General features: G+C 38.5%; 1 protein-coding gene across 10 annotated transcripts in view; it reads right to left on the bottom strand.

Moving 5' to 3' along the window:
- The window catches only part of GRAMD1B (GRAM domain containing 1B), a 314,117-nt gene that overhangs the window by 152,868 nt on the left and 135,075 nt on the right, over nucleotides 1–26,174 (bottom strand). For 7 of the 10 annotated variants that reach the window (XM_074302711.1, XM_074302718.1, XM_074302710.1 and 4 more), the window contains one exon: nucleotides 20,908–20,985. In XM_074302711.1, the coding sequence (XP_074158812.1) occupies nucleotides 20,908–20,985 (78 nt within the window). The remainder of the gene's footprint in view (nucleotides 1–20,907; nucleotides 20,986–26,174) is intronic. The other 3 variants (XM_074302712.1, XM_074302716.1, XM_074302724.1) reach the window with 1 other exon arrangement.

The following is a 26,174-nucleotide window of genomic DNA, read 5'->3' as shown; positions in this document are numbered from 1 at the left end:
TTCAGGGTAAAAAAAAGTATAATGAAGGCTAAAAAAGAGTTTGCATTAAGGAAATAGCAAGGTTGGAGGAAGAATAGGGGCAAAAAGGGGAGGGAAGGGAAAGGGGAACCATGTTAGAGGCAATCACATCACCTGACCTTTTTAGGATGCGTGGGAACCAGACATGCTGTCATTTTATCACTGGGACTCTCTCCAGAAGGCTAAGGAGGCCAGGAGCAAATGAGGGGGACAGGATGGAAACAGCAGGGATATGCAATTGTGTCTCAGACCTCAGAGGAAGGCAGTCATTGTGGAAGCACAGGATTTTCTTCCTAGTCCCACCATCTAGGTAGAATGCTGCCCAATCCCAAGTCATGGCTAAGATGAGATGTACCAGCACGGATCCCCATACAGGCTGAATTAACCCCAGAGAGGACCCCTGGGGAAAGACTAACGTGAGTTTCCTGTCTCTCTTCGAAGATGCAATAAGCAGCTGAAAGGAAAACCAATGGGCAATGTTGCTGAGCTACAGTTTTTCAACCACACTCTCAAATTTCCTCTCAATGGGAAAAGAGAATGGAAAACCAGATCTCAACCGGCAGTCCTAAGCTTTAAAGCCATGAGAAGGAAGAACAGAGGCTGGCCCTAGAACACAACCTTCCAGACCCATCCCCCAAGACCTTCTCAAGGTGCTAGCTCCGATGGAGTACAAGTGAGCAGGGAGGGGCTGGAGTCACTTTTTCAGGAGAGCAGGAGGGGAAAGCCATTCTTCTGATCAGAGATTGGATTGCTCGCCTCTGACTTCTGCCCTGCATCTGCTCTGCCTAGAAGAGAGTCTTGTCTTAGCAGCTGGCCGCCCATGCACGCTCAAGTGGAGACCCACCCACTCCCCATCCACTTCGAGCTGACTCATGCCTTCGGCCAGCCCTGCTCTGGGCAGCCAATAAGCAGCTGTTCTCTCCACTTCCCTGCTAGGGGCTAGTGACCCCCAGGGAAAAGGAAGGAGAATGATGTCAGAAAAAGCTATTCAACTCACCAAAATGTCCCCCACACGCTTCATTCACTTGGCCTGTGGGGAGAAGGAATGATGGCCTATCCCTGATCCCTGAGCCTAAGTCAAACTGAGGCGAAAACACCACAGGGAATAGAAATTCCAAGTTCCCAAAGGTTTCAGAAAATTAAAACCAATGAATGGACACAACACAGAGACACGTTTCAGTTCAGTTTTCTTCTGGGTAAGGAAGGACATTAGAACGAGCCAACAGTGGTTGGTGACCTGTAAAGCAGTGGACCCCAAGCCACTTCAACTTTTTTTTTTTTTGGCAAGATCCTATGATTTCATCAGGATGGGGCACTCTGGATAAGACACCAACTCTAAGTGCATCAGATTCGCAACTTTGAGACTTAGAGAATGCCCAGGAGAGCACACACCCACCCAGGACGTGTTGGAGTGGGGACTTGACCCCTGGTTTTCCTGATTCTGAGGCTACACATTATACCACAAGATGCCTGTTCTTGAGGTACATATTAAGTGCTATAAATATGTTAACTATTAACTTACAGAGAAAATTGTAAGAAATGGCTTGTTCAGAAATTCTGCGGCAGGTAAGAATCCAGAAGATCCCAAAATGCAATATGGTATTTTAGACAAGCTACTGAACACCTGTAAGGTGTGGAGAGTTGGGTGTGCCCAGGATGTGCCCATCATGAATGGGATACTGGATCTGGAGCCAGAAAGGCCTAGGTTCAAACCCTGCCTCTGACACTACTGGGTTCAGTCACAAATCACTTAGCTTTTCAGAACTTTACTTTCTTTACCTGGAAAAATGGGGACAGCAATACCTGTAGGAACTAAAATTACTACATTTAATAGTTTATATATACACACACATTTTATAGCTCATGGGTTAAGATAATCCCTCAATGAATTTCCAAGCTTTTGCTGAGTGCCCCCTATGTGCTAAGCCCTGGGGTGAAATAGTTCCTATTTGAAGGAAATCTAATTATAATATTTGAAAAAAATGCTTAGCACAGTACCCAGCACCCAGTAGGCACTGTATAAATATATATTCCTTTCCTTTCCCCTACAAGACATGTTGAAGACCTTAGCTTAAAAAGGCCAAAGTCCCCCATTGCATCCAGGCCATCTAAGTACATGGGGTGTTTTCATGCAGGCTCCTCCATTCAATCAAGCATTTATTAAGAGCCTGCTGTATACTAAACATTGGGTCTTCATCTGCTCTGTACCAGTTAGGAGCTGGGGTTAAAAAGGAAAACCCAAACAATTTCTGCCTACTGCGAGCTTACGTTCCACTGCAGGAATACAATATGCACACAAGTAATTCTATACAAAATAAATGCAGAATTCTTCTATATGGTATGGCCTAGTGGAGTGTGGGACCTCCAGTAGCAGGAGGCAGAAAGGCCAGAGTGGGAAGTTCATCCTCAGTCCTGCCAGCTGTCCAACAACCCAGAAGCTAAATTATAAACAGAAGCGTCAGCAGACAATAAGTAACTCTCTGGCTATAATTAACAGTCTGCCTTACCCAGGCAGAGAGGAGGAAAGTGCTGAGACAGGAGGAAGTCGAGCAGGTGACTGTCACACCTGCAGACAGTTCTGCTGACAGCAACAGAAACGGTCCAGGGCGCCAGAAAGCGCCCCAGTATGGGAATTGGGTGTCTGGGAAGGAGAGCTGAGGACCCTCTCCCTCTAATTCAGCATCACCCCAACCTTTGCACAACATGGAAGAGCAGTGGGACTGCTAGACTATGTTCCAAGATTTTGCAAGGGTGAATGTTGAAAACTTATCTTTGCATGAATTTTGAAAATAAAAAGCTATTAAAAAAAGATTTATGTTTACCTCCTGCTTCAGACACTTATCCATTGTGCCCAAGGCACTTAATCTCAATAAGTCTTAGTTTCTTCCCCTGCAAAATGGGGATAATTGCATCTATCTTGCTGGAGAATTGTAGGAATTCCATGATAATTCATGTAAAACAGTTTGTAAACATAAATGTGTGAGCTATTATTATTAATAATCATCTAAAATATTTCTCCTTCCCTGCTAATGACAGACCTCATTTATTCCCATAGATCTCCTTTATTTCCTATCCCTTAGAAGAACTATGGCAGTGACCCAGGCTTCTATTTATGTGACTTCAGGACAAAGATCACCCAATAGTTTAAAAAAAAACAAACACCTCTAAACCACACCAATATAGATAATTGCAATTTAAAACAATGTCAAATGTCCTTTTGATAGTCTGTGGTTGGGGGTAATTTTAAATACTAATTACAATAAGGATCCCCTTTGGGAGATACCTTTGTCAAATGAGAACTGGAAGGAGCATGGTCTTAGAGGGAATGAATGAATGAATGGAAGTGACCCTTTCACTGAGTTCCAGGCTAAATCCTTAGTATTTCTCGTACATTTCTATGTACTCCATAAGATGCTGATTTTTTTTTTTTTATTAGTTTTTTCTTTATATGGTAGGAAGTGCTATAATATGCAAAATTAGAACCATAGGGGTTAAGTGCCTGATTTCTCACAGCAACGCAGAAATCAAACCTAAATATCTCCAAGTAATTGATTTATAGTTTGCCTTGCCCTTAGCTCCAAAACTTTTTACTGCTATAACTGAGGAGTTGCACTATAACTTACATATAAATCAGAATGGATATTAGCGGTCACTGAGTTCAACCCCCTCATTTTGTAGCATGGGGAAACTGAGGCCTAAAGTGTTAGTTATTCACCACATTCTTCTTCATTCAGGTAATATGGTCCAGGTAGAGCCATACTCTTACCTTAAACTCTGTCAGGCACAGTCTCATCAGCTCAAACTCAGCCCTGTATCAGCTCATTGCCCAAAAAGTCTTTTGACCACATACTTACTTGAAGAAAGTGCCATCCCTTCTTTATTAGCCACTCATTTATTTGGACATGCCTGGGGAACACCATGCATCCAACTCACATCTGACAAAGGTATTCCCAAAGGGGGTCTTTATATTTTCTTTTCATAGTATTTAAATTAATGCTGAATATTGTTACAACTATCAATCATGAAACATTTAGCTATTTTGATCAACGTAATAATCTAAGACAATTCCAAAGGCTTTATGATGAAAAAATCTGTCTCTAGAGAAAAGGACAGATGAACTCTGAAGTGCAAATGGATACCTTTTTTTTCTTTACTTTCTTTACCTTTGTTGGATTTTTTTATGCAACATGGCTAACATGGAAATATGTTTTGCAAGACTTCACCTGCATAATCGATATCATATTGCTTACCTCCTCAGGAGGGAGGAAGAAAATTTAGACTTCAATATTTTTTAAAATGAATGTAAAAATATTTTAAATATAATAGGGAAATATTTCATGAAATATGTGTATATATGGATTTTTTAAAGAATTTAATGTTGAAAACTCCCCAGCAGTGGGTCATACATGTGTATATTAGTCCTCTCATTTATAGATCTCTATTCTTTCCCTCCCTCTATTCTTCTAATTTATATCCTTTCTCCTTGCATTGTGAAGAAAACTAATTGAATTTGGCAATCAAAAGGCCAAGGATTCCAGTACCAACTGGAGCTCTTACCATTTATGTGATCACTTTTCTAAACCTCAGTTTCCCCAACTATAAAAATGAGTATAATATGTGCACTACTTCCCTCCAGGAATATTCAAAGGAAGTCTTTTGTGAGTTGTAAAGTGCTTGAAAGAGTTATTAATTATTGTTACATTATTATCATTACTATTATTAATCTCCTACTTTCCTTTTTCTCCCTATTCCTCTCATCCTTTTCTCATATAGCTCCAGCACTCCTTTCTTCCTGGGGATTATGGTTAGAAACCCAGAATAGAATTCTAAAATCATGTAGTTCTCCATCCTCTTCATTATATACATAAAGAAAATGAAGCCCATAAAAAGACTTATCTGATGTCCCAGAGCTAAGATTTGAACCCATCCCCACATCCTGTGCTCCTTTCTTTGTACCTGTAAAGGAAGCCTGTGGCAAGTTACTCTTGATCACCTCTGTCTGTCCTTGTACCTCACTTATAACTGGCTTAGAATACTGGACGAGGATTTAATAATGAATACTTACCTTTCTTTAATCTGCGCAGGCCCCCTCTCCACTCCCAAAATTTCCTTTTTTCCCCTTTGTCCCCAACTTCTGATGGAGCAGTGAGGAAAAATGTTCAGTAAGAAGTTAATTCACTAGCTTCAAGAAAAATGGGGTTTTGGCTCCCTGGTCAGGAACCATCTTCTCATTGGTATCTTTTATTGCCATTGGCAGAAAGAGAGCAGAGGGCTCAGGAAGCAATGCTAAGTGGAACTAACTGTAAGGGGAATTCTGGGCTTCCCAAATCCCATCACTCTCCATCCTCGTGTCTATCCCCCCAAATTGCTAAGGTTCCTCTCTCTGGGAATCTCCAAGCACTTTACCAACTAGACCATGCTGTCCTGGAAACAAAAGGCTGTTATCTCCCAAAGTCAGAAGGAAAGAAACACAACCAGAAGGACAATTTTGGAGTCAAAAGTCCATTAGCCTCCTCTGTTTAGTTTGCATGGAAGGCCTCCACAATCCTGTCTAGCTCAGAAAGGATGGAACCCGGGCATCTTAACTCACAGATAATTTCTCCACTTCCCAACTTCATTTAGCTAAACTCTTTTTCACTTTCTTCCCTCTTACCCTGGTCAGTCTTTTTTTTTTTTTTTAAACCTGGGTCTCCCCATCATTTGATATTAAAATGGCCCGTACCTGGCTAGCATGGCTGCTAGAACAGGTAAGTACCACCCAATTCATCTTCCCCCATTCAGAGGCCCAGGAAGACCCCAGGCCAGCTGATCTGGCCTGGATCTCCTGTCACCTACTTGACTCTTCGGAATGACAGTTTCTTCCTCAGGGACGAGACACGGTCGTGGCAGGCCTGCTTCACTGCTGAACTGCAGGAGACAGTCTCTGGGTAAAGATTCTGTACCATGCTGGGATTCAGGGGCGCCGAGGCCACATGGCAGCGGGAGCTCAGAGGGGTAAAAGAGCTCAGGAGGATGCTGCTGCTGCTGCACCTGCTCCTGGCAGGAGAGTTCTCCCCACACCCTCCCAGCCCACACCTAAAACAAGCAGCTCCTGGAATCGGAGAGTAAGAAGTTCAGAAATATTCATTGTCCTTATGACTTCCGGAGGAGGCAGAGTCCGGGCCAAACACTCCCCCCACCTTCAACATCTGGTAGCATCCTGGATGCTCTGCGAGGGCCATGCCTTCTTTCGTCCTCGGACAAGGAAAGATAGAGCTATACCTGCAAGTGATGTCAGCTCAGCTCCCCAGGGGTGTGCAACTTGGCTCCCACCACAGAGTAGAGGAGCTAATAGAAGAAATCACCTGAGTGTCCACGGGACCATGGGGAATTCAGAACTCAGCAATGGCCCGGCAGCTGTATGTAGGTAGAGAGCTCTGAAAATGGTATTTTGAGATACAAACAGGTACAGCAAAGATCATTCGTTCCAATGGAAAGCCATGTAATCCAGTGGACAGAGTCTCTGGGTGGATGGACAGGGGACAAGGATTCCAGTTCCAGATCTACTCCTGACTTGCTGTGTCTTTCCTACCTGCAAAATAATTCATTCCTACCCTACCCTAGATGGCACAAAGAGAAGTATAATATACAAGATGTGACAGTATTTTGAGCTCGTAAGAGAACAAGTTCTTCAGAAATCCAAGGCATTCATATTATGTGTGGATATCAGGTCAAGCTACAAAGCCTCTGAATTACTTTGTTCCCATTTTATTTCCATGTAGTGGTCTCTGCCTTTTGATGAAAAAGTGCTGTTAATCTCAGAAATTGGGAGAGAGTGAAGGTTTAATGATAACAACACACCAGCATTCCTGTCTTTAATTTACCGACAGCTCACTGGATGACCCAGGAAAGTATCACACCTTCTCTAGACCAAATGAGTTAAATTTATAAGCACTTAGCACATAATAAGAGCTTTTTATCCTTTCTCCTCCTGGCTTCAATTTTCCTATATAAAAAACAGCTGAGAAAAAGCATCCACACAACCAAAAGTTATTAAAAATTGGCCTGGACTGTTTGTAAAGGACAAAAGTATTAAAGTTTTGGGGGAGGAAAGGTGTATGATTTTTATTGGGAAGGGGGTAGAACTCATATGCCTTGGTTCATAAGCAACCAGAGCTATCTATTCAGCTCAACATTGCAAGACCCTATTAAGTGTTAGTATATACAAGAAGTGAAATGGAATTAATTAGGAAGATCTGGGTTCCAGCCTTACCTCTGACACATACTGGCTGTAAGGTCAGAAATAAGCATTTTAATCTTTAAACCAATTTAATCTTTCAGTCTCTCAGAAAACTCTCTAAAACCAAATTTCTGGAGAGATGCCCATCTGCAATAGTGGGAGGAGATTCCACACTTGGATTTGCCCAAATGCATGAAATCACAGGCTGACACCCCCTCTCTATCTCTACTCCACTCCCCCAAAAAACACATTCTCTATACCCTGATGACATAAATGAACCCTCTGAGGAATAATCAAAGGACCTGTCCACAGACTGGCCAAACACCAATATACTCCTCAGCTAGTCTCCAAAACAGTCATCTACTTGCATCTGTTGGGAAGATGAGTTTTGCAGCCACAGAAAAGGCCTTGTAAGCAACTAAAGCCAACCAGTATCCTGGATTTCCAAAAAATGTGGTCTGGTTTCCTTGAAATCAAGGAGCAAAGTTAACATTTCCTTCTCCCCAGGTGGTAGCTGACAGGCTCAAATTCCACACTTTTCACTGACTCTTTATGAAATACTTCTTAGACTTGTGATAAGTTCCTCTCTTTTTTTCTCAGCAAACTAACTCCTAAAAGAACACTTCCACCCTCCCCCATAACCTAAAGATAGCTGTTTACATAATACTTTTTTTTTTTTAACCTTTGCAAAGGACTAGAGGGGTCAATTGTTTAATCTGACTTCCCAACCATTCTAAGACATAACTAATAGAAGGATTATTGTCCCCATTTTATAGAAAAGGAGCTGAAGCTTAAAGAGCTAACGTAATTTGGCACTAAGCCCACAAGCCATAAAACTGCATACCCTTTTGGGGCCTGTATCCCAATCATAAAAAGGAAAAGGACCCACATGGGCAAGAATGTTAGTTAGTAGTTGCAGTTATGGCCACAGACTAATGCACCAAGACTCCAACAAATTATTGTGATTCTGATGCCAGGATTCACTATATCACAAGCAGTGGCTCTGTAGTCAAGATCTGTGTTCAAATCCAGCCTCGGATACTTACTACTTCGGGACAAATCATAATCTCCCCAGGCCTTAATTAACTTATCTGGAAAATAAACGGTTTGGATCTGATGGCCTCTGATGCTCTTTCCAACTAAATATCTAAAATCCTATGATATTCGATACAGCGCCTTTCCCAATCTCTTCTATGATTAATTCTAGGCATCTTCCCAAGCTGTTCCCGGTACCTGGAATGTACTCCCCCCTTTACCTCTGTGTCATGGCTTCCTTTAAATCCCACATAAAGAATGTTGAAGAAATAAAAACCAAAATAAATGGTAGATATAAAATCATCTATTGTCACATGAAAAAATTCTCTAAGTCACTGTTGATTAGAAAAATGCAATTTAAAACATAGATACCATCTCACACCTCTCAGATTAGCTAAGATGACAGGAAAAAATAACAATAAATGTTAGAGGGGATGTGGAAAAACTGGCCTTTCTACTATTCCGCCAGTTGATGTCTCCTACCTTCCCACTGATTGTTCCTGGACCTGAAATTCATTCTGTCTCAGAAATCACTGCTTCTCCTTCTACAAGAAGCTTTTCCTGATTCCCACCTGCTTCTACTACCACCCCCCAGATGCTAATGCCATCCCTATTTTGCATATGCATATTTATGCACTTGTTGCCCATAGTCTCTGGCTATTGGGGACTCCTTTCACTTTAGCCCTTGTATCCCTAGTTCCTAATACAATGACTGGCACCCAGTCACATAAAGTACCACACTCGGGGCCCTTGGCACAACCAAGCTTAATAAATGCTTGTTAATTGAATTATTCTATGAAAATATTAATTGTTAGGCATGTAGACACATGCCTACAAAATGTTCTTTTTTATGAAATTGCTTTGAAAGAAGGATTCTCCTGGGACATTTCAACTTGCAGTAGAAGGCTGGCACTGATTCCAAGGTCCCATATTCCCCTTCAAATTACCTCTTGGGGACAGAAATATCTTGCACTAGTATCTGAAGAAAACTAAGTTTTTAGGTAGCCTATTAAGGAATTGCAACATATTAGAGACCCCCTAGGCATAAGGAATGCAACCCTAACCACTGGCATTAATGCCAGTCTCCCTGTGATCTTAGCACCCTGCTTCAGTCCATCCCATAGCAGGGCACAAAACTTTTCAAAACCATAAAGTCTTTTAATTGGATGGAAACATATTAGAGAAAGTACTGGCTGCAAAGTGTGAGTGTTTATTTGGAGCCAAGCCCTAGATGAGTGGCTAATGAACACTCTAGAGACCCCATGGTCTCTCTGAAAGAGAAGGAAGGCTCACAGGCAGAAGAAGAAAGGCTTCATTCATGAAGGCCATGTTGAAAAGTCAGCCATCCCAGAGTCTGAGTAGGGATTCCCATGCTGGAAAGACGTTTCAGAGTATAGTCTTCCCTTGACTATCCCAGTAAACAGGAAAGAAGTATGGGAACTACTATCCAAGCAAGATCCATTGGGTTTGTATACCCATGGGTGGAAATGGGCTCCAACATGAAGAAAAAATTCTTCAGGACTAAAAAGAGAGAAGATGGAAATTCTGTTTTGGAATTTTACCTGAGTAACCAAAATTTAAATTGATATTAATAGAACAGGAGCATCGTCTGTATAATCTAAAATACAGATTCATAATACTTAGAACTGGAAATCTTTCGATATTTCAGCTTTCTCATTTAACAAATATGGAAACTAAAGTCCAGAAGCAAATAAGTTGAGGTCCAAAGAAAGTCACAAAAATAATATTCAGATCCATATTTCTTATCTAAAAACATTGTCTCTTCTACTAGATCCCAAAATGTTTTTTTATTATAATTGGTTTTTAAATATTCTTAGTTAGATTTAATGCTAATTATATTTGGCTTAGACTTATTGTAATGGTTTATAATACTTTAACATTTACTAGAAGAACCCTTCCACCTCCTCATAAAGAATGTCCTGGTGTGCTTGCTCCAGGTTGAGACAAAAAATAGCCAAGAATAATTCACAAATTTAGAATTTAACATTCTTAAGAGTTTCCTGAAGATCTTTTGAGCCTCATAAAGAATTCAACTGTTTAACCAGCCTTCTTCTTAGTAATTGACTTTAGAAAGAGATGTCCCTTGGGTATGGTATAGTAAATACAGGGCCAGATTCAAAGAAGATCCGGCTTCAGGGTCCCACTTCTGACTGACCATGAGTGATATATTTAACATCCCGTCAGAGGCAGAGGAATTTTCCTTTTTCCAGTGCATTCAAGCATCTAGCTTCTATTCCTTTTGTATCTAATTACAATCAATTAATCAGCCAGACTTGACAAGTACCTAGTATGTCTCAGGCACAGTGCAAGTTGCTAGGAATATAAAGATCAACAATAAATAAAGAAAATAATCCCTGCCCTCAAGGAGCTTATTTTGTTTCAGGGGAAACAATATGGACATATATAAGAATATAGAGAATTCACATAAGATACTTAGGGAAACTACAAGATGAGTCACAACCTTCCTAAGGTTCAGGCTCCCCACAAAGATTATAGGTTTACTAAAGCATAAATGTGAAGAAATTTTTAGTGTTCTTTACAAGAGCATTCTGAGTTTATATTTAACCCAGGCTAACTGGTACAGGAAACAAAGACTGGCTGACAAATTACCGAAATCCCACATCAAAAGACAACCATGTGGAACCGGTCATACCACCTGGACTCATTGTCTGAACAGCCATTTGAGGACTCACACTTAGTGCCCAGGAAATATCTGGCTAGAGGTGAGGCACTGAGTCTACTTTGTTGTCACCTCTCAGGGCTGGCTGACCAGAAACTGGGTGGAGGAAGGTCCGCTTTCACTGGGAGTCTGTGTCCAACAAATTCCAAGGCCCTAGATCATTGCTGGACAGAGTTTAGGTCCTTAGACATCATCTGGTCCACGGACAGCTAGGTGGTATGGTGGTCAGAGCATCAGGCCTGGAGTCAGGAAGATCTGAATTCATATACAGCTCAGACACTTACTAGCTGTGTGACCTGGGCAAGTTACTTAGCCCCTATTAGCCTCAGTTCCTTATCTGTAAAATGGAATACATTGGAGAAGGAAATAACAAACCACTCCAGTATCTTTGCCAAGAAAATCTGGTGGACATCATCCAGGGAATCACAGAGAGTCAGACATGATTAAAAAACAAACAGTCTAGATCCTGCATCTTACATAAAAGAAAACCGAGGAGCACAAAGAATAATTTGTCCAAAGCCAGGAAAGTAGTAAGCATCAGAGTGTCCCTGCTTCCAAACCGAGGACTCCTTCTACAATACAATGCTATTATCTCACAAAGTATATATAGCTTTTTGAGACAGATAAGAACAATGGTGACAATGGAGAGAGTGATGGCTGTAGTCAAGAAGACCTGAGTTCAAATGTGACCTCAGACACTTAATGGTGTCACTTAATCTCTCCAAGACTTAGTTTTCTCATTTGGGAAGTGGTGATAATGATAGCTCCCAAGGTTTTTAGAAAGATCAAATGAGATATTTGTAAAGTGTTTGTGAATGTCAAACACTATATAAATGTTAGCTGTATCAATACTGTGGTGTTGTAGCTATTCTTCTTCTTATTATTATTTTCCTTCATATTTATATTTCTCAAAGTCCAGAGATACAAGTTGGGTAGTCCTATGTTAGACCAAGACCCCCATTTGCTCCTAGTTGAGATCTATGGGACCAAAGACTATAGTTCCAAACTAAAAGCAATCTTTTAGACATCCTTTTCAAGGAAAGCGATCTATTTGATCTATGAAATTGTCCAATGATCAATTCCAACTGCATTGAGAAAAAGCTTACAATCTATTGAAGCCACAATGCAAATATACCAGAAGTCTAGAAAGAGGAAAATATCACCATTTAAAAATAAATAAATACAAGAGGAAAAATAAATAAATATAAGAGGAATTCACTCATTCAGTCATCAAGCTGTTATTAAATTACTACTCTGTCCCGAGGATTTTGCTAAGCACTGAGAATACAACGCCAAAAACAAATCAGTTTCTATTATCAAAGAGCTTACATCCTACTGGGAGTAAATAAACAAATAAAATATAAACATAATACAAAAATATGATATATATGTACACACACAGAGAAAATATGAACAGAATCCAAAAAATTCCATATACAAATGTATATATGTACACACATAAAAAGAGAGACAAAGAGAAAGACAGACAGATACATACATTCACACATACAAATTAATTGAGAGGAAGAGGGTACTAAGACCTCATGACAGAAAGTCATTGAGCTAAATGTAAAGTACTTAGGGATGCTAGGAAGGATTACATTCTAGGCCAATGGAATGCCTATGCAAAGGCAAGGTTTGATGTGGGAAGTTATAAACAAGCAAGAACAGTTAAATCTGGCACAAACAGAATGTGTGCAAGAAAGAGAACAATAATGTGTAATAGACACTACAAAGTAGACTGTTGGCAGCCTGTTAATTTAGTCTTTGAAATGGCATGGGATCTCTCAGACCTGTGGAGGAGGAAGGAATTTGTGACCAAAGAACTACAGATCATTATAGATAATTTTGATTATATTAAGTTAAAAAGGTTTTGTACAAACAAAACTAATATAGACGAGATTAGAAGAAAAGTAATAAACTGGGAAAACATTTTTACATTCAAAGGTTCTAAGAAAAGCCTCATTTCCAAAACATATAGAGAATTGACTCAAATTTATAAGAAAGCAAGCCATTCTCCAATTGATAAATGGTCAAAGGATATGAACAGACAATTTTCAGATGAAGAAATGAAAACTATTTCTTGTCATATGAAAAGGTGCTCCAAATCATTATTGATCAGAGAAGTACAAATTAAGAAAACTCTGAGATACCACTACATAACTGTCAAATTGGCTAAGATTACAGGAAAAGATAATGACGAATGTTGAAGTGGATGTGGGAAAATTGGGACACTAATATAATGTTGGTGGAATTGTGAACTGATCCAATCATTCTGAAGAGCAATATGGAACTAAACCCAAAAGGCTATCAAATTGTGCATACCTTTTGACCTAGCAGTGTTAATACTGGGCTTAAATCCCAAATAGATTTTAAAGGAGGGAAAAGGGACCTGTATGTGCAAAAATGTTTGTGGAAGCTCTTTTCGTAGTGGTAAAGAACTGGACACTGAGTGGATGCCCATCAGTTGAAGAATAGCTGAATAAATTGTGGTATATGAATGTTATGGTGGTATAAGAATATTATTGCAGAACAATAATATCCCATAACCTGTAAGAAATGACCAGCAGGATGATTTCAGAGAGGCTACATGAACTTTTGCTAAGTGAAATGAGCAGAACCAGGAGATCATTATACATTTCAACAACAATACTGAATGATGATCAATTCTGATGGACAAGGCCCTCTTCAATAATGAGATGAACCATTTGTTCCAATTGTTCCGTAATGAAGAGAACCAGCTACACCCAGTGAAAGAACTATGGGAAATGAGTTTGGACCACAACATAGCATTTCTACTCTGTTATTTTTTGCTTGCATTTTTGTTTTTCTTCTCAGGTTTTTTTTTTTTTCTTTCTAGATCCGATTTTTCTTGTGCAGCAAGATAACTGTATAGATATGTATACATATATTGGATTTAATATATAATTTAATATATTTAATATATATTGGACTACCTACCATCTAGGGGAGAGGGTGGGGGGAAGGAAGGGAAGATTTGGAACAGAAGCTTTTGCAAGGGTCAATGTTGAAAAAAATTACCCATGCATATGTTTTGTAAATAAAAATATATAATAATAAAACATTTAAAAAATAAAACTCAAATACAATTTTCTTCTGAAAAAAAAATAAATGCCATGGAATCTTTGATGATCTTATAGATAGATACTTGGAAGACAGATATAGATAGATACAAACTGGTAAGGCAAATTTTGAGAAAAAAATTAATAAAAATGTTATTGGATTCAAAGTCAGGAGAAATATGATTTCAAATCCTACCTTCCAACATTTAAGCTTTGCAATCAATGGAACATTACTTAATCTTTCTGAGGTGTGTTTTTTTTTTTCAACTACAAAATAAGAATACCTACAGTTAGAGAGTTTTGTGAGATTGAAGTGAGATAATATATGCAAAGGATACTAAAAACAGAGATAACTAGATAGTGCAGTGGATAGAGCACAACCCTGGCTTCAGGAGGACCTGAGTTCAAATTTGGCCTCAGACACTTAAAGCTAGCTAGCTGTGTGACCCTGGGCAAGCGACATAACTCCAATTGCCATAGGGGAAAAAAGTAAGCTGCAAGCCTTTTATCTAGCAAAAAGTCTAAAATAGATGAATAAAGAAATTATATTTAGACAAAAGAAATAGGTGATCACTAGTGCATGGGTTCACTATGAAATTATGTCAGATTAACTTCATTTCCTGTTTAATAAGACTGATTAGATGTTGGATGCCTTAAAATCAATATTCATTACATTTCTTCTGAATTCTCAATATCCCAGAATCACAAAATCTCAAAGATGGATGAGACCTTAGATACTGAGACCTTATCTAATACATACCTGAACAAGAATCTGTTATACACATTCCAGATAAAGATGTTTTGCTAGAAGACATATACTCTTCTAGCAAACTAAATATTATCTTTTACAACTTTTAATTATCTCTCCTAGCTCTGCCCTTTATGATTAAACAGTACAATATGCATTTAATCCATTTTCTATGTGACAGTCTTTAGATACTTGAAGACAACTATCAGGTTCTTCCCCCCAAAAAAAGTCTTTTCTCCAGAGTAAACATCCTTGGTTCCCTCAAACAATTCTCATTTAGCATGATAATGATATAACCTTTGATAGGATTTCCACCTTGTTGAAACATCCTTTCTAAAACATGGAGCCTGGAAGTGGAGGCAATACTCTAGATGGGAACTGATCATGAAAAGTGACACTTTTTTCTCCCTGGTCTTATACATCATCATCTCTCTTAGTGAAGTTTAAGGTCATATTAGCTTCTCTTACTTCAATCTTTCCTCATTTGTGCAAGATGATAGTACAATTAGATGAAGTCAGAATCAGTTAAACCAGAAGAAAGATGTTTATTGGATTTCTGTGTTCCAAGAGGAGCCTTATTCTGTTCAACATTTTTATCAGGGACTCAGATGAAAACATCCTGACCAAATTCACTGATAACATAAAGTTTTATAGAAAAATTGTTAATGTTAGATGACAGAATCAGGACACATTTTTTGATAGACTAAAATACTGGGGCAAAATCAATTACATTTGATTCCTCTTAAGTTACACAAATTCTCTATTTTGTTTTTAAAACATCAAATGTTCAAATACAAGATTGGAAAATATCTGGTTTGAAAGAAATTAATATGAAAAGATTTCAGGGCTTTGGTTGGTCAAAAAAATGTTTACTAAAACACTTAGTGCAGGCTAGAGACTGCCTTTAAAAAAGTACAGCATATAACCCTACTACATTTATTAGACCATATCTGGAGCACTTTAGTCCAGTTCCAGCTCTAACACACAAGAGTTAACGAATACATGATCTACAGAAGAAAAGATTTGACTCTGAACATTGTTGCAAAGCAGAACTCTACTCAAGGCAAAGAAACATTGCTACACTTGCTAGCCAACATTCATGGAACACTCGAGTTTTACAAAGTGCTCATGTGTCCTCACAACCATGTAGGTTGCTGTTATTATCTCCTTTCTACAGATAAGAAAACAAAGATTAAATGATGTTAAATGACCAGCTCAGATACACTGTAACAATCTGGAGTCAGAATTTGAACTCCGGTCTTGGCAACTCTAAGCCCACATTAGCTACCCAACTATGGGATTAGTCCTACAAAGTAAGGAAGTGCTTTATCTCTCAGATATTCAAGAGGCAGAAACTCTTTGTTAGGGGCAATACTCTTGTGATTCCATGAGGTCCATCTCCAGCAATACCTAGTTCTGAGGACTCTGCCTGTCAATCACCAAAATTAAAATCTTTAAATGTTCCTCTTAGAGAGTTCATCTAGGGGACATCATCACCAGCTGTGCTACTTTTGTCCTGCCATCCGGCTTCAATGACTCAGGAAAAGAGACTAAGGCTGATGGACTTTGCACAGCTCTGCTTCTAAAGTCAAGACAGCATCCTGGGATGTCACTGGTCCTCTTCCAAGGAGGAAGGTGGAACAAAAACAACATGGCAAGGCAACATGGCCTGCAGGAATAGAAACTAATCATTTCTATGAAGATGCTTAGTCATTTGTGACTCTGGGTATTTCCTTTCATCCCTTAGAGCCAATCTACTGTTCTTACACGGCATTGTGACCTTTTACAACTTCTCTTCTGTTGCTCCTAGAACTAAAGGCCCCAGCTCTATTTCTTCTCCCTCTCTATACCTAGATCTTCCTGAGAGAGATTAAGAAATGCTTCAGTGTACATATTTTGAAGCCTCATTTCTCAAGCCAACTCTTAGCCATAATCCAGTTTAACAGTTGCTCAACAGGTGGATAATCTAACAAACAGATCACTTGCCATATTCAGGGTAGATCATCCAAAGTCAGTCCTGTGAGGGCTTCAGATTTAAGAGGGCTTGCTCTAAAATGACAATATTTAGGATCTGGGGGGTGCTCTCATCTAGGCTTTATAACCAATAGAAACAGAAAATAGGAAAATTCTTTTAAAGATTCCAATATACTATTGGTTCTTAGTTCCCAACAACATTCTTTTTCCCAAAGAATTACATCTAAAACTAAACAGTTCTTGCTTACAACTACTTTTTTTGGCAACTCATTTCTTGGATGAACTATTTTGTCTTTTTCATCACAGTGTTAGATCCAGGCCATTCTACTCATGCCTCTGTCTCTACTGTTGCTCAGCCACTTCGGTCATTTCTAACTCTTCATGACCCTATTTGGGGTTTTCTTGGCAAAGGTACTGGAGCAGTTTATCATTTCTTTCACCAGTTCATATTACAGATGAGGAAACTGAGGAAAATGGAATTAAGTTACTTATCCAGGATCATACAACTAAATATCTGAGGTCAGAATTGAACTCAGGAAGATGACTCCTGACTCCAGGCCGGGTGCTCTATGCATTATGGCACTACTTATAGCTGACCTTCTGCCTTTATGCAGACCCATCTCTGATGCATCTCAGACATTTGTTCAGAGACGTATCCTTCCTTTCTTCAGATATCTCTGGGAATTGAGGCTCTTTCAATGCCATGTTTAACCATGCTGGAATTACTTGTAATTATCAGGAAGTTCTTTCTTATATCTAACCTAACTTCCCCTTGCTATAATTACAACTCATTTCCTCTTTTTTCAGGCTTTAGAACAAAAAGAGAACAGCACGTACCACCTGCAACAGAATCACTCTGCATTGATATGTAGGTAGTAATAAAAGCCACTCACAGCCCTCTTTCCAATCCTTTTATCTGCACTTATCTTTATTGTTTGCCATATTTTTTCTTGTCATTTTCAGTGTTCAGGAATTTTAAAGTTATCCACAATTCTAAAAAGCTATGAAAGCAATAATAAAATGATGTCCAGGAGCCTGAACACACAGGGTTGGTCCTAGTCAAAACAATGAAAATACTGAAATCTAAATTCAGTATCTCCATTCATCTGTCAATTCTCCCATCTTCTCCCTTCATCAGTGCATATTTCCAAATATCTAGGGCTCTGCCCATAGAATCTAGAACTAAAAGGGTGTTGAGGGTATTAAACTCAATGTTTTCATTTTTATAGAAGAGTAAACTAAAACGCAGAGGTTTTAGCTTGGCCAATGTCACATATATAGTACACAGAAGAGCAAAAATTTAAACCCATATATTCTGATTAAATCTCTGTACTTTCTCCACTATACTGTAATAAATCTTTCAATCTTGCTCAAGCCATCACTGTCAGAATGCAGCACAAAACAAAAACAGAAATAGAAAAGTATGTGGTATCAGAAGACTTGGGTTCAAATCACAGTTATTTACTTATTTGCATGACCTCAGACAAACCACTATATCTCCCTGCTCAATCTTGTCATCTATACATATGTGTAAATCAGAACAAAAAATATTTAAGGTTCTTTCCAGTTCTAGATTCTATGATGTTCTATGAAGTCATTTCTAACTCTTCATGCCCTCATTTGGGTTTTCTTGGCAAAGATACTAAAGTAGTTTGTCATTTCCTTTTCCAGCTCATTTTACAGATGAGGAAACTGACTTATTCAGGATCATAACTTAATTATATATGACAATAGGTTGATGTGCTGCCCTTCTCAAAGGCATCTGCATTTTGGGAGAATATCTGGAGAAGTCAATACTTAAGGAAATTAATCCAGCTGGTCATGGCCATGCACTCCTGTAGTCTACACTACTGGGGATGCTGAAGTTGATAGATTTCTTGGAATGAAATAAGGTTAGGCTAATCAAGGGTCATTTCTAAGTCTGGTGCCAATATGGTGTAATGGGTCACAGGGTATTTAAAGAGAAACAAAAAGATTCAAGTTAAAAAAAAAAAAAAGAAAGGCAAAAAAAAAAAATATTCAGTAGTAGGAAAAGGAAGGAACGAACGATCAGAAAAGGGAAGGAGGGAGAAAGGGAGAAAGGAAGGAAGAGAGGAAGGAGGAAGGAATCCAACAGCAGCCATGATATTCTGAGTAAAAGAATTCTGACAGATACATTCTCATGCATCTGAAATCACGGAATACAGGCAATTGTTCACTTGACCTGGTCAAAATCTCCTACTTCTTTTCCTGGAGGACAAGATTGCCTCCTTTTGTTCTCCAAGCTTTTAGTTAAGGACAGCTAAGCAGCCCAGTGGCTAGAGCACTGGGCTTGGAGTCATGAGGACCTGAATTCAAATATGACCTCACATATTTATAAATTATGTGTCTCTGCCTCAGTTTGCCTCATAGTTCCTCATCTGTTAAATAAGCTGAAGAAAGAAACGGCAAATCAAGAAAACCCCAAATGGCATCATGCAGAGTTGAACATAAGTGAAATGGCTCAATAACAAACAAGGATCAATTATACTCATTAACAAAGGGAAATGTAGCATGAAAAATCCAAGATCCTTTTTATCATCTGCCCTTTTATTAATTTTGTAAGCAAAATGACCTTCTTATTCTGTTTGAGTCATGAATAATTTGCTTGATCCAAGCACATTCAAGCTAGTGACAATTGAAAGCAGCTCAAAAGCACACTGGTCACAGGAGCAAGTTAAGCCTTAGAAAAAAAACAAATCTACCCCAAAATTTAGAAAACTCCAAAAAAAAAAACCCCATATTTCCCCTCAAAAAAAAATCCTTGAACACCACAGGAAGAAACATATGTTCCTACTGTGGTCTTTATACCTTATTGATTATTACTCTATTTTTACTTTAGGGGAATCAGACTTCATGGATATAGGTATTCCTTACATCAATACAAATAGAAACCTTTGGATCCTTCACATCCTTTGCTATTCCTGACATATATTTCTTTCTTTCTTTCTTTTTTTTTTTTTTTTGGAGGCTGGGGTTAAGTGACTTGCCCAGGATCACACAACTAGTGTTAAGTGTCTGAGACCAGATTTGAACTGAGGTCCTCCTGAATTCAGGGCTGGTGCTCTATCCACTGAGCCACCTAGCTGCCCCTCCTGACATATATTTCAGTGATTCCTTCATTGGGATCGACTCAGTAGCCGAATAATTTCTCTCATTTTACTAGTACCTTGAATGGCAAGAATGGTACAGTGGGATTTTTATGCCATTTTTCAAATGCACATTGCCATCAGTGACAAGTGGCAGTATTTATGGCAGTATGAATATTTTCACTCTCCTTTGGATTTATAATTTACACTTACAATTTCATTGCTTCCCATTTCCCATCATATTAATTCAATTCATGAAATACACATCCAGTTTAAAACTCTTGACTGGCATTTCAAATACCTCACAATAGGTCTAGTCATCTAACTATAAAATTAACTTTCATCCTTAAATTCAAGCAAATGATTATGCTCATTATTTCCTTGGAACTATGTTGTCCTCTAGAATTAAGATGGTCATCTCTTCTCTTCTCTATCCAAATACTTCTTCCTACAAGAAACATGAATTTGAATCCCAGTTCTGCCATTTACAACCTCTGTCACCTTGGACACAAGTCACCTAACTCAGTTTCTTAATCTATAAAATTATGTCACTTTAATTCTAAAGCTGTAAGCCTATATTCCCTAGATCTACTCTTAGTCAAAATCACCTACATCTTTACCTTGAATACAATGAAGAATTTCTTCCTTGTTCCTCTAGATTGTATAGTCAAGTCTCAAGAACTGTCACACGGATCAGTTCAAATTTCACCTACTACAAAAAACATTGAAGTTTAAATCTCTGTTCTGTCCACCAATATAGCTCTTTTTCTACACAGTGTAGAACCTGATTATAGATTACTTTATTGTTTTATGTGGTTCTATCTTGTCTCTGCAAACAGATGTGAGCTCCTTGAGGTGAGGGGCTAGGTTACATCTCTCCAGCATCCCACAGTCCCTCGTTAAATATGGTATGAGTGCCATAACTACTAACTGGTGACTCCAAAGTCCTTCCTTTCCCCTTGCAGAATCCCAGCCCACCTTCATCTCTCCAACACAAGCACCCAAATATGGGTTCAGTTTACCTCTCCTCCCTTACTCGGGGGCTCAGGAACCGACTCGAATCATCCTCATGGCTGCTCTGCTGGCTGCTCTGCTGACTGCTGAGGGGAAAACAGACAGAGACACAATCAGTGAGAAGCTCTGCTCTGCTCTGGACACACATCAGTGTAATCAGTAGATGGGAAAAAAGGGAAAAAAAATGTAAATTCAATTCCCTCTGAATTTAGCCACCCAAGTCCAAAGGGGATAGTGGAATACTGATAGGCAGTGTTTAGCCCTGTAGGCACTTCATAAATACTGACTGGCTTACTGACAGTGCACATACTGAATGACATGGACCCAAAAGAAGTTCAATCCACTGCACCTGTCCTCCTACCCTCTGCTTTTGTGATTTTGGGGAAATGGTGCTATTCTGCTGCACAAAGCAAGTATTCTCCATGTGATTCCGTTTCCCAATACAAGATGCAGAATCATTATCCCTTTTTTTCTTATCTCCTATATAGAAATGCACAACACTAGGTGTAGCTCTCAGGTGATCCCCGAGCTAAAAAGGATAGCAAGGGACCATTCTGTGTATTTGTCTACATCCAAGAAAGGTAACATCTGACCCATTCTTAAATTAATTAAGAAAAAATGAGAAAAAAGATCTCTCTAAATATAAAAATATTCTAAGAAATGCAATTTCTTTCTTTCTCTCTCTCTTTTTTTTTTTTTTTTTTTTTTGATGAGGCAATTGGAGTTAAGTGACTTACCCAGGGTCACACAGCTAGGAAGTGTTAAGTGTCTGAGGTCACATTTGAACTCAGGTCTTCCTGACTTCAGGGCTGGTGCTCTATCCACTGTACCATCAAGCTGCCCCAAGAAACTCATCCCCTCTCTTTAGCAAATCTTAAACTCACAAATGCTTCCAGATAATTTATTTGCAATTCTGTTATAATTAGATAATCTCTGAGGTTGCTTCCAACTCTAAATTTATTATCCTATGAACTCTCCAACTGACCTCAGTAAAAAAAAAAAAAAAAAAAAAAAAAAAAATTTAATTTCTTGCCAGTTTCATTATGAGAATTCACTATATAATTGATAAAATTTATATTAGTTGTTCCAAAGATAGTATACAAATATCTAATAATCTAGGTAACATAATCCAATACCAGTAAAATACACCACAGCAAATACTATTACAATAGAAGTGTCTAGACAAACAAAAAAAAAAAAAAAAAAAAATTTATTTCAGTGTCCTGGTAGATTACCAATGGGGCTTACATTTGTGAAACTCAGCTAAATCCTTACAACACATTTTGAATAATATGCTTGGACACCTATTTACTGTCTGGTTATATTTCATCAGAAAGGCAAGTGATTATTTCAACACGGGTTAGAAAGTTTCAATTAAATTATCTTTTAAGCTTCATCCAAGTCCCTTCACTTCAAATGTTTTATCCATTTCTATGAGAAAAAATCTTTAGCTGGTGGCTAAATAGAGCCTGGGCCTGAACTTCAAATTCAGTCTCAGACCTTGCCTGGGATAGATGACCCTAGGCAAGTCATTTAATTTCTAATTGCCCAACAAAATGGATCCACTGGGGAAGGAAATGGCAAACTCTTCCAATATCTTTGCCAAGAAATCCCAAATGAGACCACAAAGGGTTTGAAATGACTGAACAACAAAAATCAGAGAAAATTTACCTGAAATTATAAATCTACCTTCATAACAACACAAATATAATTCTAAGTTTTGCTATTATTTCACCTTCCTCTTTTCTCTCCACTGTTTAAAACATTTTTAAATCCCAATTTACTACTTTCTCATATTTCATCTCTAACTTTTGTAGACTTGTGTAGCAGGATGTTCATTTTAATAAAATTCTTCCACAAAAAATGGGCTGTAATCATTTACCTGTTCTATTTACTAAGCATCCACATTCAAGTGAGACTACAGAAAATCCCATATTGTGCAACTCCAAAGGACAAAAAGTTCCAACTTCACTTCACTGACCTCACATTATAAAGCTGAAATATGATCAGACACTGTAGTACAAAGAGAAAAGCTAAAATATACTATTGGGGTAAAATCCTAAGGATCTACCCTTAGCAATAAGGGTCCTTGAAATTAGACTCAAAAATGTGACCCTGGGCAAGTCACTTAACCCCAGCCTCAGGGGGGGAAAAAAAAAAAAAAGAAAGAAATTAGACCCAAAAAATCATATATTGTCCCTGAGTCTCAACTTTAATCATCTCTAAATAGGAAGAATAATAGTTGCGATATCTACCTAAGAGGGTCCTTGTGAAACTGAAATGAGATAACAAATGTAAACTATTTTCCAAACCTTCTTACTATTGTAATTACTGACTGAATTAATGACTACTTGAACTAATCAAAAAACCGAAGATTAATTTGAATGTTGTGATTTTGGTTTCTAAGGATGTGTGGTTAAGCTCAGTTTGCTATTTTCCAGAGATATTCTTCTCTATCCCACTAGTCTTAACTATGAGTCTGAGCTTTGCAGATACAGAACAAGGAAAGCATATTTGGGGGATTTAAGGTAAGCTCCTTAACCCACTAGATGTCAGTATTGGCTTCCAAACTGGGGCTAGAAACCTAAACTGTACCACAGAAGCTATAGTCACTGGAAATACAAAGGTTTTATGTTAAACATAAACCCTCCTAGATTATCTTCAGCACCATCCATCTACTTAGACAATAATGTTTCCTGATAATAATAATCATTAATTATATTTTTTCTAATAGTTATAAATCAATTTCTAAATAATAGAACTACAGAGGAAAGAAAAAGAGAAAGAATGAGAAGAAGGAAGAAAAGAGTGAAAGGAATGAAAGAGAGGAAGAAGGAAGGAAGGAAGGAAGGAAGGAAGGAAGGAAGGAAGGAAGGAAGGAAGGAAGGAAGGAAGGAAGGAAGGAAGGAAGGAAGGAAGGAAGGAAGGAAGGAAGGAAGGAAGGAGGGAAGGAAAAGAGGGAAGGAGGAAGGGAAGGAAAGAGGGAGTGAGGGAAAGAGAAAAACAAACTCGAATAAGACAGTGTCAATAGAGAACTGGCCTTGGAGTCAAGAAGATCCAAATTCAAATCCAACTGCAGATACTTGATATTAACTGGGTGACTCTGGATAAGTCATCCATAATTGCCTTGCCAAAGCAAAAAATTTAAAAATAAAAAATAAAAGCCTCAAATAGAAATGGATCCTTGGAGATGGCATATTGATTTTTGAAAATCCTTCATTTAAAAAATTAATATTAACAAAATAAATTAAAACACCAATTACACAAATATTTCCTAATTACATTCTAATGTGGTTTCTCATGCCTACTCTAAGCAATTCTCTAGGACTCTATGAACCAGAGGGAAAAGTTTCTGGTATCTATAAAATCACAGGTCTAAGTCCTCCCTATCCAATAATTCTGTGAAGTAGGCATATAATATTAAACCCATTACACAGGTAAGAAAACAAATTCTGGAAAATGAAAGAACCTGCAAATGTCAAGACAGTTAATCAGTAGTAATGAGAATTCAACTCAAGATCTACACTGACTCCAAATAGAATATTCCCTCTACAACCATATCACCTTTCTGGGAAATGCATAAAAACCAGAAATACAAAGAATCATGGGGATTTTCCTAATAAGGATCCCTAGAACTCTGTGGTATTTTGTAAATACCATCATCTTTTACTAGAAAAGTTTTTATTAACCACTTACTCAGTGCTAAGCCATCAGGATACCAAAATAAATAAATAAATAAATAAAAACTCCCTGCCTTCCAGGAGCTTACATTTTAATAAGGAAGACAAACTGCAAATAATTATACAAACTATATATAGGACAAACTGGAAATAATCACACTGGGAAGGCAGAAACATTTAGGAAGGGGGAAGAAAGACTTCTTTCAGAAGGCAAGATTTTAATTAAGACTCAAAGACGTCTGGAAAATTTGTAGTTGGAAGTGATAATGGAGAATGTTCTGGGGGGGGGGGTAATTACTGAAAATGAACAGATTTGGGAGATGGAGTGAACTATTCAAGGACTAGCAAGGCCAGTCCCACTAGATAACAAGAGTACAGGGAAGGGAGGAAAATATAAGACAAAAATGTAGGAATGGGAGAAGTTAAAAACCAGGAAGTAAAAAACAGGATTTTATTTTTATTTTTGAATCTGGAGAAAATGAAGTCACTGAAATCTAACTAGGTAGGAGGTTGTCAAGATCCCCTCGGGTAGAAGTTGGTTTATTTAATGTGGTTAGACAAAACAGTCCTCCGACTAGAGTAGAATAAATATAACCATAGCTTCTACTTCAACTTTCTACCTATCCCCATGATGTCACACACATCCCCCACTCCCCATCCCTCCACTGTTTCCTGGTTTAGGCCATCCCAAGGAAACCACCTGTGCGGTGGGGCAGCCCCATGGCCCTTCCAGACTTTTCCTACCACCTCATGCCCTGGTACCTTATCTGAGGTTCTATGACAAATCAGTCCCCTAACATCACTGTGGAAAAAACAAAACCCCACACTAGGCCCAGAGAAGAAGAGTAGGTGATGTCAGCCCCAAGGCAACATCAGCCTGTCCTTGCAAGGGGATAAATCTCACAAGAGGAGGATGCCTTGGAGCCAAGCCTGTGGAGGGCCAAGCAGTGATGAAAGGCACTATTAATGGGCCTTAGGAGGAAATTCCAAAGGAACCAACAGGATTTAAGCTGCAGACGGGGTGACTACAGAAAGGCTTAACACAGATATCAGGAACTGTCAAGTGTAAGAGATTCTGCAGTTCAGGAGGGGAAGAAAGAAGGGTTTAACTGATAGCAAGAGGAAGGAGGAAGGAGGAAGAAAGGAGTGACTTAAATGGGCTATAAGGTAGTGAAATGGAAGGTTAGGAAATCACCTCCTAGAGAAAACCTACCTTACTTATCCTATCTCCACAAAGTAGTCCCAAGAGAAATAAAGCTCAAGGTAACACTGCATTGGTCTCCTAGCTTTGTTCTTCCCCTGTTTGCAGGGGATCAAAACCAAAATACCCATAGAGATAGATAGGTAAATATTTAACAAGTGGCTCTTGAACACAAAGCAGGCACACACAATTATTAACATTTTCTCCAGCACTTTCCCTTTTTTAAAGAGTATTTTTTCTAGTTACATATAAAGGCAGTTTTTAACATTCATTTTATTTTTTATGAAAGTTTTTTTATTTTTCAAAATATATGCATGGACAATACTTCAACATTAGTCCTTGCAAAACCTTGTGTTCCAATTTTCTCCCCCATTCCCCTACACTCTCCCCTAGA

Source organism: Sminthopsis crassicaudata, chromosome 3 (assembly GCF_048593235.1).
Source record: "Sminthopsis crassicaudata isolate SCR6 chromosome 3, ASM4859323v1, whole genome shotgun sequence".
NCBI classification, from domain to species: domain Eukaryota; kingdom Metazoa; phylum Chordata; class Mammalia; order Dasyuromorphia; family Dasyuridae; genus Sminthopsis; species Sminthopsis crassicaudata.
This window is presented reverse-complemented; position numbering and strand designations above follow the sequence as displayed.